Source organism: Bos taurus, chromosome 16 (genome assembly GCF_002263795.3).
Source record: "Bos taurus isolate L1 Dominette 01449 registration number 42190680 breed Hereford chromosome 16, ARS-UCD2.0, whole genome shotgun sequence".
Classification (NCBI taxonomy): Eukaryota; Metazoa; Chordata; class Mammalia; order Artiodactyla; family Bovidae; genus Bos; species Bos taurus.
The window spans coordinates 39,911,188-39,927,090 of NC_037343.1; the positions used below are offsets into that span (position 1 = coordinate 39,911,188).

The following is a 15,903-nucleotide window of genomic DNA, read 5'->3' on the forward strand; positions in this document are numbered from 1 at the left end:
TTTGAACTTGTTTCTATGTGCAATGTTATACCATTTAGATGTTTAAAACTTAGATTGATCTGATGACCATGAGAACGTAAAGCTGAAGTCGTAGTTGAATGAAATGATTCCGTGGCAATCCTAATCCATCTCTTCAACCAACAGGTATGGCCCTATCCTCACATTAGACTGGTGAGAAGAAAGGGGACTGACGGGATGGGGTGGTGGGGGTGGGAAGAAGCCTGGAGTAAAATTAAACTATTCAGAGGTTTGTTCATATTTCTTTATTGTTCCTACCATTTCTGTGTTTTATAGTATACCCTTGCTCAGCTCTCCCTCCCTCCTCACCCCTCAATATTGGATAGAGAGCTGAAGAAGTACAGTTCTTCAGAGTTGAATCAGGATCTTTGGGAGAAATAAACTATTATATTTTTAATACATATTCTTAAGTATTCCCATCCCTTTATATATCAAACATTCCTTGAATTTATAAGAATGTCCTAGTTACTGGGAATACCAGATACGTTAATAGGATAAAAGTAGCGGACAAAATAGGGAAATAAGAAATTCTAATATAAGCTATGACAGGAAAAACTTTTGGACTTTTTTCCAGGGAGAACTGTTACTGACTTCCATGCTAAAGCAACTATTTGAGTCCTAGAATCAGATTATCCACTTGACCCAAAGCCTGCTAGCATTCTAGAATGTGGTGATTTTGACCTCTGACAAAAAAATAACAGAACTCATTTCAGCCAATCAGAAACCAAACTTTTCATTTCTCATGGAATAGTATAATAGACTCTAAATCATGTTAAGTGTGGGTTGAGAAAGACATAGTGGGATTGAAACTGAAGCAGTCTGTTGTTAACTTTGCTTTGGCTTCTAACAAGAAGGCTTTAGATTCAGAAGGTGTCCTGCAATGGTCTTCCACTGGACGCAGTGAGAGGAGTGAGAGTCCTCCAGCCTCTAGCTAGAAACTCGCAGACCACGCAAGAGATGGAGAAAAGAGAACTAAAGGTAGGGAAAAGAAAAAAACAAAAACAAAACTTGCCATACTCTCCTTAGAGATTTCCACTGGTAATATATGTCTGTAAGCCTTGGGAGCCACATGTACATTGAAGCATTTTTCAGCAAACATCCTCAAAGTTGAGAGCCAAGAGGAGATAAGGAGATAACCTCAGCTGTTCACATACAAACATGGACACCTTCAGTGGGTTTGGAGCTTGGACCCTTCAGTCCCCTTCATCCCTGAGTTTGAAAAATACTGTACTTGACAACATCTGTTTTATAACTCAGCACTAAGTATAATTTTTTTTAAACTCAGAAAATTGATATTGGAATCTTTAGTCCAGTTCCATAAGATTCTGAAATAAATCTTTGCAACTGTGAATCCATTTCAAAGACATGAACCTCATCCACAGAGAGAAAAGATAGCTAAAAAAGAAGAAAACCTCTATTGCCCTTTATAATCCTATAGAATCTATATCTGAATAAATCAGATGGAGCTCAAATGCCACCACACCCCTGTATGTTCCTCATTTAAATGGACACACTAGCTGCCTTCATTACCATAATATACACCTGTTTTTTAAAAAAACTTTTTATTTTGTATTGGGGTATAACCAATTCACAAATGTTGTGAGTTTCAGGTAACTAGCACAGGGACTCGGTCATGCATATACGTGTATCCATTCTCCCCCAAACTTCCGTCGCATCCAGGCTACCACGTAACATTGAGCAGAGTTCCTTGTGCTAGACAGTAGGTCCTTGTTGGCTATCTGTTTTAAATATAGCAGTATGTACATCTCCAACCCAAACTCCTTAATTATCCCTTCCTCCCGTCCTTTCCCCCAATAAGTTCATTCTCTAAGTCTTTGAGCCTCTTTTTTTGTTTTGTAAGTAAGTCCATTTGAATATACATCTGTATTTTGATTTTTGATTTTTTTAATACTATAAATTACTATCAGATCACAGTACTGTCAACATTTAAGATTGGATCAGGTGGTAGGTTGTTGGATGAGTCAACGCTATAAACTGCTACTCTCATGCTTTTTTTTAATCAAATCACATTTTACAGTACTCCTTATCAGGTCCTGATCTCATCACAGTTCACATCTTCAGTGATCCTCTTGAGCGGGCACACAGTAAAGACAGTCTTAGCAAGCCCCAGGGTCCAAAGAGACTTACGATCCTCAAGAGCGTAACACTGAAGTGGGTCCTCCCTCTCAAAACAGCTGCTAACAAAGGATATTTTTGAAGCTCCGTATAACCCAATGGAAAAACAAGTCTTTCAGATTCTTAAGGGCTCACTTTTCATCCTCCTCTCTGTGACTGTATTCTAGAGGCAGCAAAGAGAATTTAGTGCCAAGGAGACTGTTCTTCCTCCTGCTGCTTTTTCCTCTTTTAAAGACAGAAACACATTCAGCCTCAAACACAAAAGCTGCCTGGGACCTAAAGATCTGTTTATTTTGCAGCTTATAAAGAGCAGGAGACCCGCAGTATTCTCACTGACCAGAGTCCAAGTGTTCTTGGGCTCTGCAAAAGGCCCCGGGGCTGTCCTGTAAGTGAGCTGGGAAAAGCAGAAGCAGCCCCCTTAGCTGGGGAAAGCTAGCTTTTCGGGGCCTGAGGGGACAGTACCCCTCGACCTCAGCTCTGGTAAATGTGCTCCACCACCCCTGCAAAAGTACAGTCAAGGGACTGGAGAGCTAGTCTGTTAGGGCACAAGACCTCACTCAGGCTGATCCTGAAACCCAGGTGCCAACCGCTGCTGGATGATGACAGAAAAGGCCATGCCTTTCTAAGGCTCTTCCTCGGGCACTCTTACCCCTGTATCATACTACGGGCGAGATGGCACCTGTACCGTGGTGTTGCTAGGCCCCTGGTGCCCAGCAGATGTTGGCCTGTGGGGAAGCAGAGCCTCTCTTATCTCTGGGGAGTCTTCCTGCTAATCACAGTAACAGACCTGGGAAGAAAAGGGCTTTTTGATTTGGCTGGTGATTGCTATTGTTCCCTAAGTAAATGAGCCAAAGTTAATTGCACCTGTGAGCTGTAAAACCCTAAGCCAAAAGCAGTGGGCTGGTAAACTAGCTCATTCCTACAGAACCTCAGCCATTTTTCCTCCGCCTCTGGCTGCAGCTAAGCTAGCCAGAGCCCTGTCAGTGGTCCGAGGAGCCGCCCTCCTCAGTCCTGATGGTTCCCAGCACCTTGATCAAACCCTGGCTCTCACTTCAGCCCTGATCACTTTCCCCAAAATCAAACTTTCTCTAGAAATGGCATGGCCCCATTGTTAGAAGTTTGCATGGTTCTCAGGAAATTAGTCATTAGCGCCCCACAAGGCTCTGGTCCATATGTTCATTTATCTACCAACCTTCAGTTCTTTCTCCTTTATCTCCTGATGATTTTAGCTCCTGTTTCACTGTTATTCTCCTGTCTTAATTCTTGGAGATTTCCACCTACCTACACCTTCCAACACCCCACTTCCATCTCACTTCTCATTTCCTTGGACTTCACTTCTCCAATATCCTTGCCCTCCCCCCACCTCAGCTATTCACTTCCAAAGTCACAACCTTGTCTTTATCTTTTCTCCGGCCTTTACTTTCTGGCTTTCAGACCCCTTGCACTTCCAATCCATAGAACTTTGCCCTGTCCTTCATCTCCATTTTTCACCCTTCTTGAGGTTCATTCTCCTTCTTACTCAATTTAAATTCCATGGCCAATCATTATAATCATGCCCATGTATAATTACTATTCTCCCTTGCCCTTCTCTCAGTCTGATTAATCACCATCCTGGGTAAATTCAACTCCCCATCTGCTCTAGTTTGCACTCATGTAGCTGTACAAGGTCAGCAAAACACACACACACACACACCCAACTTCACTTTAAATTCATGACTACCAGTCTCAAGTGAGCCCTTCCTTACTACTGCTGGGCATTTATACTAAGCATCCCTAGTTCATCCACTCCCCCAGTGTCACAAACTGTTTCATATCCCCTCATTCCATCAGTTCCCCTCACTCTCACATCTCAGCTGATTCTTTGCCTCCTACTTCCCTGAGAAAAGTGAAGCAATCAGAAAAGAACATCCACAGATTCCCATCACCTCATCTGTCCACTAGCCATCTACCCACTTACCTGCATCTGTATCTACACGTCGCGCCTTCCCACTTGTTCCCAGAGACCAACTCTTCTTCTCTTCCTGAAGCCAGTCCCTCCCCTGTGCTCACTTGCTCAAGAACATGACCTCAGCAGTTAATTCTCCCCTTTCTCACATCAACTATTACTTTCTACTGTTTCATTTCCATCAATATACAAACATTCTCCCATCTTAAAAAAACAAAACAAAACATTTTCTTTGCCCTCACCTCCCCTTTCAGTTTCTGTCCTATTTCCTGGTTCCCTTTTGATGCAAAACTTCCAGAGAGTTGCCTGTACTTGCCGATCCAATTTCTCGTCTCTTGTTCTCTTAAACTTACTTCAAATAGGTTTCTATTCTCACCACTCCACAAATATATATATATTAAGGGACACCAATCACCTCCTCCTTGATAAATCCAGTCATCAGTGCTCAGTCCTTGCTTTCTTGATTTTTCAGATTTTGATCTAATCACAGTTGACCATCCCCTCTTCCTGAATCATTTGCACTTGGTTTCCAGGATTCTAAACTCTGGATCTTCCTCCTGCCTCAGTCGTTGTGCTTGCCAAATCTTTTTGTTTATTCTTCTCTCCAACATTTCACTTTGGATGTCTTAGTCCTCTTCTATATGAAATTCCTTCCTAGTGATTTCATCCAGTCACACAGCATTAAATGCCATTTATATACCAGCAAACCTTAAATTTCTATCTTCATCCCATACATCGCTCCTGAAATTCAAACTCATATCCCCAACTCCTGACTCAGCATTTCATCTTGGGTGTCTACATTTCATACATGTCTACATGCCCCAAACTGAACTCCTGACCCTCCTTCCCAGAATCTTTACCCATATCTCCTGGACCCCCATCTCAATGGATGCCATCTCCATCTTTCAATTTGCTCAGGCCAAAAACCTCGAGTCATTTATGATTCTTCTCTTGTGTTCATGCCGTCCATCTAACATACTAGGAAGCTTTTGACTCTACTGGCAAACTATATCCAGAAGGTGACTGTTTTCCACCACTTCCTCTGCTATCACTGTGGTTTGCGGCACCATCATATCCCCTGCTTGGATTAATATCAGAGCCTCCTCTAATGCTTTCTGCTTCTACTCTTGCCCCACAGCATCCAGAATGAGCCTAGTCTCCCACATTCCCTCTCTGGCCTCCTCTTCTGCTCTCCTCATTCACTTCATTTCGGCCACTCCTGGCTATTCCCCAAACACATCATGCCGCCTTCTGCCTCTGCAGCGGCTCCTCCCTCTGCCTGGAATGCTCTTCCCCTGAGACCGTGGATAATTCCCTCACTTCCTTCCAAACCTTTGGTTAAATGTTACCTTTTCTGTGAGACCTACCCAGACCCCCTTATTGAATTCCATTGCTACTTTTTCCTTTTTTGCTCAATAGCATTTATTACCTTCTGCTTATGTTTATCATGTCTCCTCTTGCTAGAATGTATGCTTCACTAGGTCAAGGAACTTTGTTTTACAGACAGAACAAGCGGTATCTGTCATATAGATAGTGTTCAGTATCTGTTGAATGAATACATTTCTAAGGTTAAACATCATAAAATGTGAATGGTAGAAGTGAACAGAGGTGGGCCTAGGTGGACAATAAATGTTTTAATAAATAGATATTGGGGGAAGAGAATAAGGGATAAAGAGGGACTTGATAAAGCATTAAAAGCAACAGCCTACCAGTTAGCCCTGGATGCATTTCAAGACTTACATTGAATTTCATTATAAAAAGGAGTATCAATAACTTCCACAAGATGGCACTATGTCCCAGGCCTGTTTTCCTGCATTCGAAGTTTGAAATATTGTAAAACTGTGTGACTGGTGCCCTCTGCTGGCTTGCTTTTGTTTTTGTTTTTTGACTTTGAGCCTTTGGTTTAAAGATGTAAGTGATGGGCTCTATAGACTTCCTTGAACATGCTGTGTGAATTCTTAAATCCGTAATTTAAGCCAGCTGCCCAAAAGCACACTCAAAAGTTTATACTGGCACAGCATACAGGCATAACACTGGTACCAGTTTGATTGCCACAGAGAACCACTGTGGTGTGGGGACACTCAGATCCACGCACAGCATTCTAGCTACATACCAGTCACGCATCACACCACAAAATCCAGCACACCTGCTGCCCTGTGGCTCTACCTCTCCTTGGTCCTTCCATCTCGACTACAATCCCTGGTACCATTTTGGAAGGATGGGCAAAACTGCCTTCCCATCCCTCTACCCTTGCTCTAGCTTGCCACCCTCCCACCTTACTTATAACTTACGGTAACAAGAAACAGAGCTGCGAGAAAGGAGTACAGCTTCTTATATAAATATTTGACAGGTTGGGCTTAATTGGAGGATAATTACAAGGATTTTTATTCCAATGCTACTCTTCCCTTCTGCCCCCCACTACCCACCCACATACACACACCATAATTAATATTCCCTGGAAAGTTAAATCATTAATATCCTACTTGGACCCTTTCAGTGTGGTATAAATTTAGAAGGCTGATTAGACTACATACTTAAGTGATGAGTAACTTTCTCAGGAATTATCACATTAGGGCCTGTTGGTCATTAAGCAGGCCAGCACCCCTGTGCCAGCAGCAGCCCAAAGAAGCTGCCATATATGAGCTCATCACCCTTCAGGTAGCAATGCCTAAGGGCTTGGGATTTCTGAACATGTCCTTACAAGACATTTATAGCTTTTTTATTTGCACTCCCCGCCCCCCAAATTTTTGGATCCCATCTATATCCCTGGCTTGTGAAACTTTTTGGACTTACATGTAGAACGTTTATAAAAATTTTTGTCTTAAATTTTCTGTTCAAAGGTGTCTCTCCTATAAGGGCTCCCCCAGTGGTTCTGTAGCAAAGAATCCACCTAACAATACAAGAGACATGGCAGGAGACGCAGGGTCAGGAAGATCCCCTGGAGAAGGAAATGGCAACCCACTCCAGTATTCTCACCTGGAAAATCCCATGGACAGAGAGGAGCCTGGTGGGCTACAGTCCATAGGGTCGCAAAAGAGTTGGACATGACTTAAGAGACTAAACAACAAAAACCCTCCTATATAAGGCATGAACATTCACTTTCGTCACTAACAGTTTTATAGGCAATGACTGGATCTCTTTTAAGCCTTTCTTGGAGGCTGTGGTGGTTCTATTCTCTAATCTGGTTTCATAGGCCAGCCTCCTTTCCCTCAGATTCCTACCATTTTGGTTATTCCAGTTATCCTTCTGTGATCCTTTTCTAATTGCACTATAGCCTGGTTGTGAGGCCACCGACTCTATACAAAAAATTCCAAACACAAAAGTGCTGGATTCTGTTTATATCTCAATAACCTCCTCGATAATGCCCAGAATTCTGAGCCAGTGTCCTCCAGATACTACATACGGAACTAAGCAGTTCGCTTGGGTGTACCACCTCAGGCACCTCGAACTTAAAATGTCCCATTCTTATCTATTTCCAAACCTGTTCTCACTTCTGTTTTCTTATGATATAGTTATTAGAAACACAAACATCCACTCAAGGCGGAAGCCCTCCCAGTCATCCTCTTCCCCTTCTACCTTCCAACATGAATTCACCAAGTTCTAAAAATCTCTCGTCAGAACCCTCACCTCCTTTGCCCACTGTCACCACCCTTAGTCTAGACTCTCATTTTTCACTATTGCCACAAATGCTCCCCATGCTCAGCCTCTGTAATTCAGCATGAACACTGCTATTAGAATTTCACACACCATGAAGTGTTAGGTGTGAATCCTAGATCCCTTTTTTTTTTAAACAAAAAACTTATTTTCATTGGAAGATAACTGCTTTACAACATCGTGTTGGTTTCTACCACACATCAGCATTAATCAGCCGTAGATGGACATATGTCCCCTCCCCCTTGCATCTCCCTCTCACCTCAGGTGGGAAGCCTATATTCCTTTCCAAAAGCTCCTTCACTTGCCATTGACTCCAAGATCCAATAATTCAACGTACTCACCACTCTCAGACCTCAACTTCTCTGCCCGCAGCCCATCTATTCTGCACTCCCCTCCACTGCCAAGAGGTATCAAGCCCTGTGCGCCTGGACATATACTCATCCTTCTACCCACAGATACCTCTTTTCTATCTGAATTGAATCTGCTGCCCCACCCTGTACCCTAATAGCCAACCCATGACACCCCATCCCCTGCCACCTCCCCTCTGAACTACAGCCACAAGACTGAACAGGATCAGGCCTTGGGTAATTCCAAATATTAGACAGTATGACAGCTGAACATGACAGCACAGGCACGTCAATTCACCCCACTGAGGAAGTATTCTTCAGAGTGATTCAAATCTGTGGAACTTTCTGCTCACCAACACGATGCAGTTGCTATGTGAGTTCCCTCAAGTTGATCATCAGAAACCCATTCAGATAAGGAAAATATATTAAGACATTTAAAAAAATTTTTTTTTACTTGATGTTCGGCAGAAACCAACACAATATTGTAAAGCAATTATCAAAAGTAAATTTAAAAACAATTTATACAACTCTTATTACATTCCACCACTATCCCCTATCTTGTTTCTGATGTGGACTATATAACAATCATGAGCCAATTCTGGTCAGTCAAGGCATGCAGAGTAGTGGTTACCTTGTTTGGACAGGGTATGCTCTCCCAGTTTTCCAGCTGCCATTAGTCACACGAAGCATGCCAGCTCCACTTGCTCAGCCCAGGTATTGCTGACCTGGGCTAAAGGCCTTTGCCACTTTGTCTCCCAAACCATTTTTTTGCTTGCTGAAATCCCAACCTACCCTCCAGGACTAAAGCTCAAGTGCTGTCTCCTCTAAAAAACATTTCATTACTCCAGCTCTCTTTGCCCTCCAGCCTCTTTGAATTCCCCCAACATTCTGCTTGTGTATTATGATACATCATATTCCCCTTGAAGTTAGTTAGTGGCATACAGGCTTCATTAAGAACTAAGTGGAAATTCTGAGTCAAGGTTAAGTGATCAATTCTGTGATCTTCGGCAACAAAACTGGACATATTATCCAGGGTTCTAGCATTTGAGCTGTAGATAAATAACAGAGCCTGCATTTGGTATACTGAGAAAGGTCGAGAGAAGTGACTTTACATGCACACACATACACAAATTCTCACTCTCCATGTCCCTACTGTATGCCTTCTGCTTACAGAAAAATCATGAGACAGCTTGATGTGTTGTTATTTTTTTAATAAATAGAAACCACACCACTTCATTTGTTACAGAGAAGAATTAGAGGCAATAATTCGAGGGCCCCACAAAGCTTTTTCATCTATACGATAACAGAAAGGATAATCACCTTCACCACCCAAGCCTTTTGTTAACATTTTCTTTTGATCTCTGATCTCCCACCCACATCAGCGTGCCACTTCCAGAATGGACTCTGCCTTCAAATCTTCTACTAGTTGGAAGGCTGATCTATCAGCTTGTCTTAGTAACAGAATGGAGGTCCCCAACTCAGCTGAGGAACCTGGACAAATCTTCTTTGATTTCAGCCTCATCCCAAGGCCCATGAATGTTTTCTTTAAAAAGCTGCAGGCGAATGAGGTAGAAAGGACAGAGACATGAGATGGAAATCAGCAGAAGGGCAAAGAGTATGGCTCCCACAGCACTGATGGACAGCAGGCCTCCTAAGGCTGAGAATGCAAAGAGCAGCGTGACCCCCACATAGCTGCGGGGTGTACATGCCTTCAGTTTCTTCTGTAACATGGGCCACAGGGCAAAAATCTGGATGGCAAACGTCACCATGATGAAGGCATGGAGGGATCGGGGCAGGCGGGAGGCAAGGCAGACAGAAGCAAAGATGGCCATGTTCAAGGACAGTGTGCTGGATACAATGGCAGCATTGGCACCATAGTCAAAGAAGATGAGGTGACCTAACAGCATGAAGACTGCCATGGCATAGATGGTGTCAGTGCTGACAGACTCTGTCAGGGTCTTCAGCACCGGCGAAAAGCCATAGGTGAAAGTAATGAAGACTAGGGCACTCTTCAAGTCAGCCCACCGGGTCCGCCCACTCTTCTTCCGTCCTTCACCTCCGTCAATGAAATCAAACAAAACATAGCCAATCAGTGAAGAAGCCAGGCCGGTCCCAAAAAGCCACTGAGGGGCCAGAAGACCCTCATCCATATACCACCAGATAACCACAAAGACACAGACACTGCACAGCTGCTGTATCACCACACTGGACTCAAACACCACAGCCCAATATTGGTATTTCCGGGCATAGATGTTTTTCCGGAGCTCTTCAAGGAACCTCCGATCCACGTAGTTATCAGGAAAGGGCTGTCGCTCATACAAGACCTTCTGCCACCTGACCTCTTTGGTGTTAGCTACAGGCTGGGCACACATTATCCTTTCGCTCAAACTCAGGCGACTTCAATCTCCCTTGCAGAAGTCCATGTGGTTCTCGTTCTTTATAAAGTTTTGAAGTAAGACTTCTCTGGAAATTCCATGCTGAGTTGTGGTTTATATTGTATTGACCTTCCCTTGCTTTCAAAGGCAGCGACCCAGGCTAGGCCTACAGTAGATGAGTTTGTTCTCTGAGGCAGGACAATGCAGCTAAGTTCCTACAAAAAGAGAGACTATGAATCTATGAAAGGTCAAGGGTAGGACTTAGCTAAAATCATATCAACTTGGTTCGTTAGAAGCCTGAACAAAATATACGTGGTAACCATCTTATACTATAGATATGAAAACTTCATTTCAGATTTTACAGTGTAATTCTTTTTCAGCTGTTGCTTATCCAGTGCCTACTATGTCCTGAGCCTTTGAAGCTTCTTCCATTTAATCTCCACAACCTTGCAAGTTAGTGTCAGTCCCACTGTATCTAGTAAAACAGCTGAGATTCAAACAGTGGTAAATAGTGGAGCCAGATTCAAATCAAAGTTCGGCCCAAAAGCCTGTACCTCTAAACCAGTTCTTAACTCAGGGGTTCACACACCCCTGAGGTCTATCGATGATCTCCAAGACCATTCAAAACCCTCCCTGTTAATGCATATTTGTTGCTGTGATTTATGCAAATTTCTAGGACTAGAATCCAAGTTTTTATTGGGTTCTCAAAGGCATCTGTTACTTAAAAAAAGTAGAAAAGAAGAAAGTTACCGGTCTATAAGGAAAGGTAAACCTCACAATACGGAAAGATACGAGCTCTATGGTTTGTTTAACCAAAAGCAAAGATTCAAGATTCTTAATCCCTTAATTGAGCTTAACATCCTTTAAAGAGCTATCATCCTACTCATTAACGGCGAAACTCGGGAGGATCGAAGATAATGATCCCCTTTCCACAAAGGGAAAACTAAGAGTCAAAAATACCAAGGTCATCCAGCAAGACTGAGAAGAAAATTCTTATTGCCCGACCTTATTTCTTCCAAGGAAACCACGGTAGGGTCCGAGGCGCCGAAAAGGGCAACGTCCACCCAAAGGGTGGGGGACAGGGCCGGGTGGGGTGTCCCCGGGGGCGCCCCACTCCCCCTCCTGGGCCTCCCCCGCCCGCCGCCGCCGCCGCCGCCGCCGCCGCCGCCCTTCACCCGCATCGGGCCTGCGGGAGATGGCGGAGGAGGCCCGGAAACACTGACTCCCAATCGGAACCCACCTGCCCGCGAGTTCCTAGGGGTGCGCGGCCGGGGAAGGGCGGCCGCCCGCCTCCTTCCCCATCCGGGGCGCCGGGGTCGTGTCGATGGCTGAGCACTTCCGGGGCCGCCACAACCTCCGCGGCTAGAGCGCCCTTCCTCAGCCGGTGAGGCCGCGATGTCGCTGCTGCCTCCTCCTGGCCACTTAAGAGGAACTTCCAGTTCCTCTCCCAGGAGGAATGCTCTGAGCCAGGAAAGCTGATCTTCAACAGCGAGACCCGGAATGTGGCATCGGAAGGGCAAGGGAGAGAAGCCAGGCTGGAAGAAGAAAGGTTATAAGGGCGACTTGATTGAGCTCCTGTTGTGAAGTCAAGCCCTCAGCTAGGGACATCCCATGCATCCGTGCATCCACTGGACACATACTCAATAAATATCTACAGGTATCATGCACTGTTTCAGGTGCTAGTGATACAGCAGTGAACAGAAGAGACAAGAATTTCTCCCCTCACAGAGATTTCTGCCTTGTGCATTGACCTGTAAAGAAACGACGTCCTCCTCCTTTAATGGAAGACAAAACTGAGGCTCAGAGAGGTTGTGATTTGTCCAAGGCCACACACTTGGAAAGTGGATTAACCTAGATTAACATCCAATTGTCTACTGCTTGGAGGTGCAGTATTTTCCTCTGCCTCCTGGAAGGGGTGAGGGTGGAGGGCCCTGTGACTGAAAACAGCCAGACACTTGGAATGGGAGGCTGCTAACATTCACCTGAGGTTGTGGAAATATAAGAGAACGCATAAACAGATGGGAGTAATGAAGAAGCAGAGGGAGATAGTAGGACACAAGATGTAATCGACACATAAATCAGAAAACCTAAATCCACTTACTAGCTGTGTGACTCTGGAGAAGGCAATGGCACCCCACTCCAGTACTCTTGCCTGGAAAATCCCATGGACGGAGGAGCCTGGTGGGCTGCAGTCCATGGGGTCGCTGAGGGTCAGACACGACTGAGCGACTTCACTTTCACTTTTCACTTTCATGCATTGGAGAAGGAAACGGCAACCCACTCCAGTGTTCTTGCCTGGAGAATACCAGGGATGGGAGAGCCTGGTGGGCTGCCGCCTATGGGGTCGCACAGAGTCAGACACCACTGAAGCGACTTAGCAGCAGCAGCAGCAGCTGTTCAGTTCAGTTCAGTGACTCAGCAAATCACACTGACTAAATTTGATTTCTTCATCTGTAAATGGAGATAACACTATTTCCTCTTGGCCACTTAATGGGAGAGTCAATGGGGTCAAACATGAAACATAAAAAGTGTGAAGTGCTGACTGATGTATAGCTGCTGTTAGCCTACTTTCATCATCCTAATGATGGAAATGGCCAAGTGAAATACCTTCTGCAAAATGATCTCTTTCCATTTTTCCCTCTAGGTGTCTGTTCCAAGATTTCACAAGATTCCCTGGTTTAGTGAGGCCAGCTTCATGAACAAGCCATTAGTGCTCAGCCTCCCCAAAAGGTAACAGCCCAACCACTGAGAGCAAAGATTTCAAGCAAGGTCTCATGGAAGATGATTTCTTAAGGATTAGGGACAACCATCTGAGGGGCATAGCTGGACGGTTAAGAGGCTAAGTCAAGTGCTTAAAAACCAGAAAGGAGAACTTGCCCAGCAATCCAGTGGTTAAGACTATGCCTTCCAATGAAGGGGGTGCATGTTGGATCCCTGGTTGGGGAACTGAGATCCCATATGCCCCAGGGTGCCACCAAATTTTTTTTTTTTAATTAACAACAACAAAATGGAAAGGGCCATGGTTTTTAACCCAAAAGTGAGCCCTGAGAATTGGCCTGGCTGGAGGGGATAAGACCTCAACTAACTTCCTTCTGTTCCACTACCGCTTAGCAATACAAGAAAATTTTGCCCATGGACACTGCCTTTCAAAACAATTCCATCCTCTTCATCATCTTACCCTGTCTCCCTGCTTTAATTTGAACTTTTAAAATTTTAACCATCAAAAGTCTAGAATCAAAAATTCTTATCTTCATAGAGTAGCAACTTCCTGTATTTTAACTTTGAGACAATCTCGTCCAATCTCACCAGTCCTGCCCTTTCAAACAAATGCCTGTGGAACATGTGTCTATCCTTTAAAATTGGGGGATTTCATGTGTAGGGAGTTGCCACTTGAAATAACTGAGTTCACTCATTCCTCCCCCATTTCTAATCCCCGGGTATGATCCCCAGGTCTTATACTCTCCTCTGAAAGGGGAAATAAAAGGAAGGGTGAGTGGGAAAACCCAGGGAAGACTGGGAGAGGCCAGGCCAGGAGCTAAGTTTATAGGTACATTATAGGTGAGAAATCGGCTCCCTTGGCATGTAAGGTCATTTGCTGGAAAGATAATACTCTCTGAAAAGAGCCTTTCCTCCTTTTGGTAACTGTCATGTACTCTCCTGTCCATGGATAAATGACTCTGCATGAGAAATATTTCCTCCACATCCCATTTCAATAACATACACCTTCGCTTCGTCCGCTGCCCTTCTTAGAAACCACATTCTCAGTAAGCAGCTAGACAGTTTTGTATATTCTCAGAAGCACCTGTAAAGTGCTTGTTGTTCGGGGTTTTTTTTTTTTTCTCCTAACTTGGAATATATCTAAACTCTAGCTAATGTCTTAAAATAAAGCAGGCAATCTAAGATTGAATAAACCCAAAGGCTTGTTGACTAAATAAAAACACCAGTGACTTAGTTCTTAAGAGCTGTTAGCAGTTCAAGGATCAGGCTGAGTAATGACAATTTAGCACCTTTTAATTGGGGACAGGGTACAAACTCACATGGCAGCGATAGTCAGATGGTCAGCATACATGAGTAGAGCTGGCCGAAGGGAACTGTAATGAAGGGAGATCACCTCCCTTCAGGAGAGGAATGGTCAGCCTCTACCCTGGTCAATGCTGCCTGCAGGTATGTGACCCTGTCTATATTTCCAATGGTAGCAGAAATGTGGATTTCCATGTGAAATGGGTAGTGTCTGACATCTATCTAGGGTAACATCCCGCTATCCCATCCCACCCCACACCTCTTAGACCTACCACTGCAGCCATGAGCAAAGCATCCCGGTGCATGGCTCTCTCACCCCCAGCTCCCTTTTGCCTTGATTGTACAAGCCTTTGGTGGGAGGTAGGAAGGGAGCACTGGAGTAGGCAATGGCAACCCACTCCAGTATTCTTGCCTGGAAAATCCCATGGACAGAGGAGCCTGGCAGGCTACAGTCCATGAGCTTGCCAAGAGTTGGACATGACTGAGTGGCTGAGCAAGCCCACAGGGAGCAGGGTTGTGAAAAAGGCAGACCAAGAACACAACTGGGCACTCTCACGCCCTGTTCAGTTTCACAGATGGGTCCTGGGGTGTCCTGGGGCCAGCCAGTTGGGGAGAGAAGGAGTAGTTTTTCCATGCAGTCAGCCATGCTTGAGCCAGTTGCAAAGAGAAATAAGTTGACATGGTACAGAGCTCTGCCCATGTCTGTTCTGGGAGGATTTCTCAACACCTCTGAAGAGAAATGGTGCTTACCTACCTCACAAGAACTCTAAGATGACTAGATAGCACCTGTGAGGTGCCCTGACCTTCAGAAGGACAAGATAGGAATGGAAAGTCTTTTGAAAGGATTCTCCAAGTCTCAACAGTTCCTAAGAATTGGAAACCCCTTCTCTGGCCATAGCTCGGAGTTCCAAACTGTTTATTTCTGGAAAAAAACCCTTTTCTAGGAACTTGGTTGGGAAGTTCTGAATGTGCTTTAAGTATTACTGAGCTTTGGACAAGCAGTTCCAACACAGAACAGTCTGAAAAAGAGAAAGGAAACTTCAGTGAAATGTACTCAGAGCACCCCTAAATGCAAGTTCTGGATACACACCTGCAGGCTTGGAGGAGGTGAGACCCAGTTCTGAGGGTCACTGCCCACAGACCCCTTCCTACCAGGAAGTGTCTCTCTCAGGTCAGCCTGACTGTGCTGAAGCCACATCCATCATTTGTCTCAAAAGCCCTCACGTCACACTGTGGTCCTGTTTAACATTCTTGGGCACCAAAGCAGTTTTACAGGGGCCTCTGATCTCTCCTGGTCAGCATTTGGGTATCAAGTTCAAGGCGAGCTGTTCACACGTCAAAGACAGAGGTGGTAAAGGAGCTGGATGAGACCCACTTCCCCACTATCCCAGAGCATGGTGGGAGAAAT

General features: G+C 44.7%; 2 protein-coding genes across 5 annotated transcripts in view; one reads left to right on the forward strand and one right to left on the reverse strand.

Moving 5' to 3' along the window:
- The first annotated feature begins 782 nt into the window (after positions 1-782).
- C16H1orf105 (chromosome 16 C1orf105 homolog) overlaps positions 783-15,903 on the forward strand; it is a 99,448-nt gene continuing 84,327 nt past the window's right edge. Inside the window, exons 1-2 of one of the 3 annotated variants that reach the window (NM_001205494.1) lie at positions 783-996; positions 13,120-13,205. In NM_001205494.1, coding sequence (NP_001192423.1) covers positions 976-996; positions 13,120-13,205 — 107 coding nt within the window. In that variant the 5' untranslated portion in view covers positions 783-975. Of the gene's footprint in view, positions 997-11,841; positions 12,360-13,119; positions 13,206-15,903 lie in introns of those variants that run through there. The other 2 variants (XM_024976517.2, XM_059875549.1) reach the window with 2 other exon arrangements.
- Positions 9,295-11,770, reverse strand: PIGC (phosphatidylinositol glycan anchor biosynthesis class C). 2 transcript variants are annotated; one of them, XM_005216899.3, is made up of 2 exons: positions 11,481-11,770; positions 9,295-10,690 (listed from the first exon to the last, which is right to left on the reverse strand). In XM_005216899.3, the coding sequence occupies exon 2, from the start codon at positions 10,470-10,472 to the stop codon at positions 9,579-9,581; it is 894 nt and encodes a 297-aa protein (XP_005216956.1). In that variant the 5' UTR covers positions 10,473-10,690; positions 11,481-11,770; the 3' UTR covers positions 9,295-9,578. The 2 variants fall into 2 exon arrangements, with proteins under 2 accessions (XP_005216956.1, NP_001029555.1); NM_001034383.1 differs by having other exon boundaries at positions 11,716-11,768.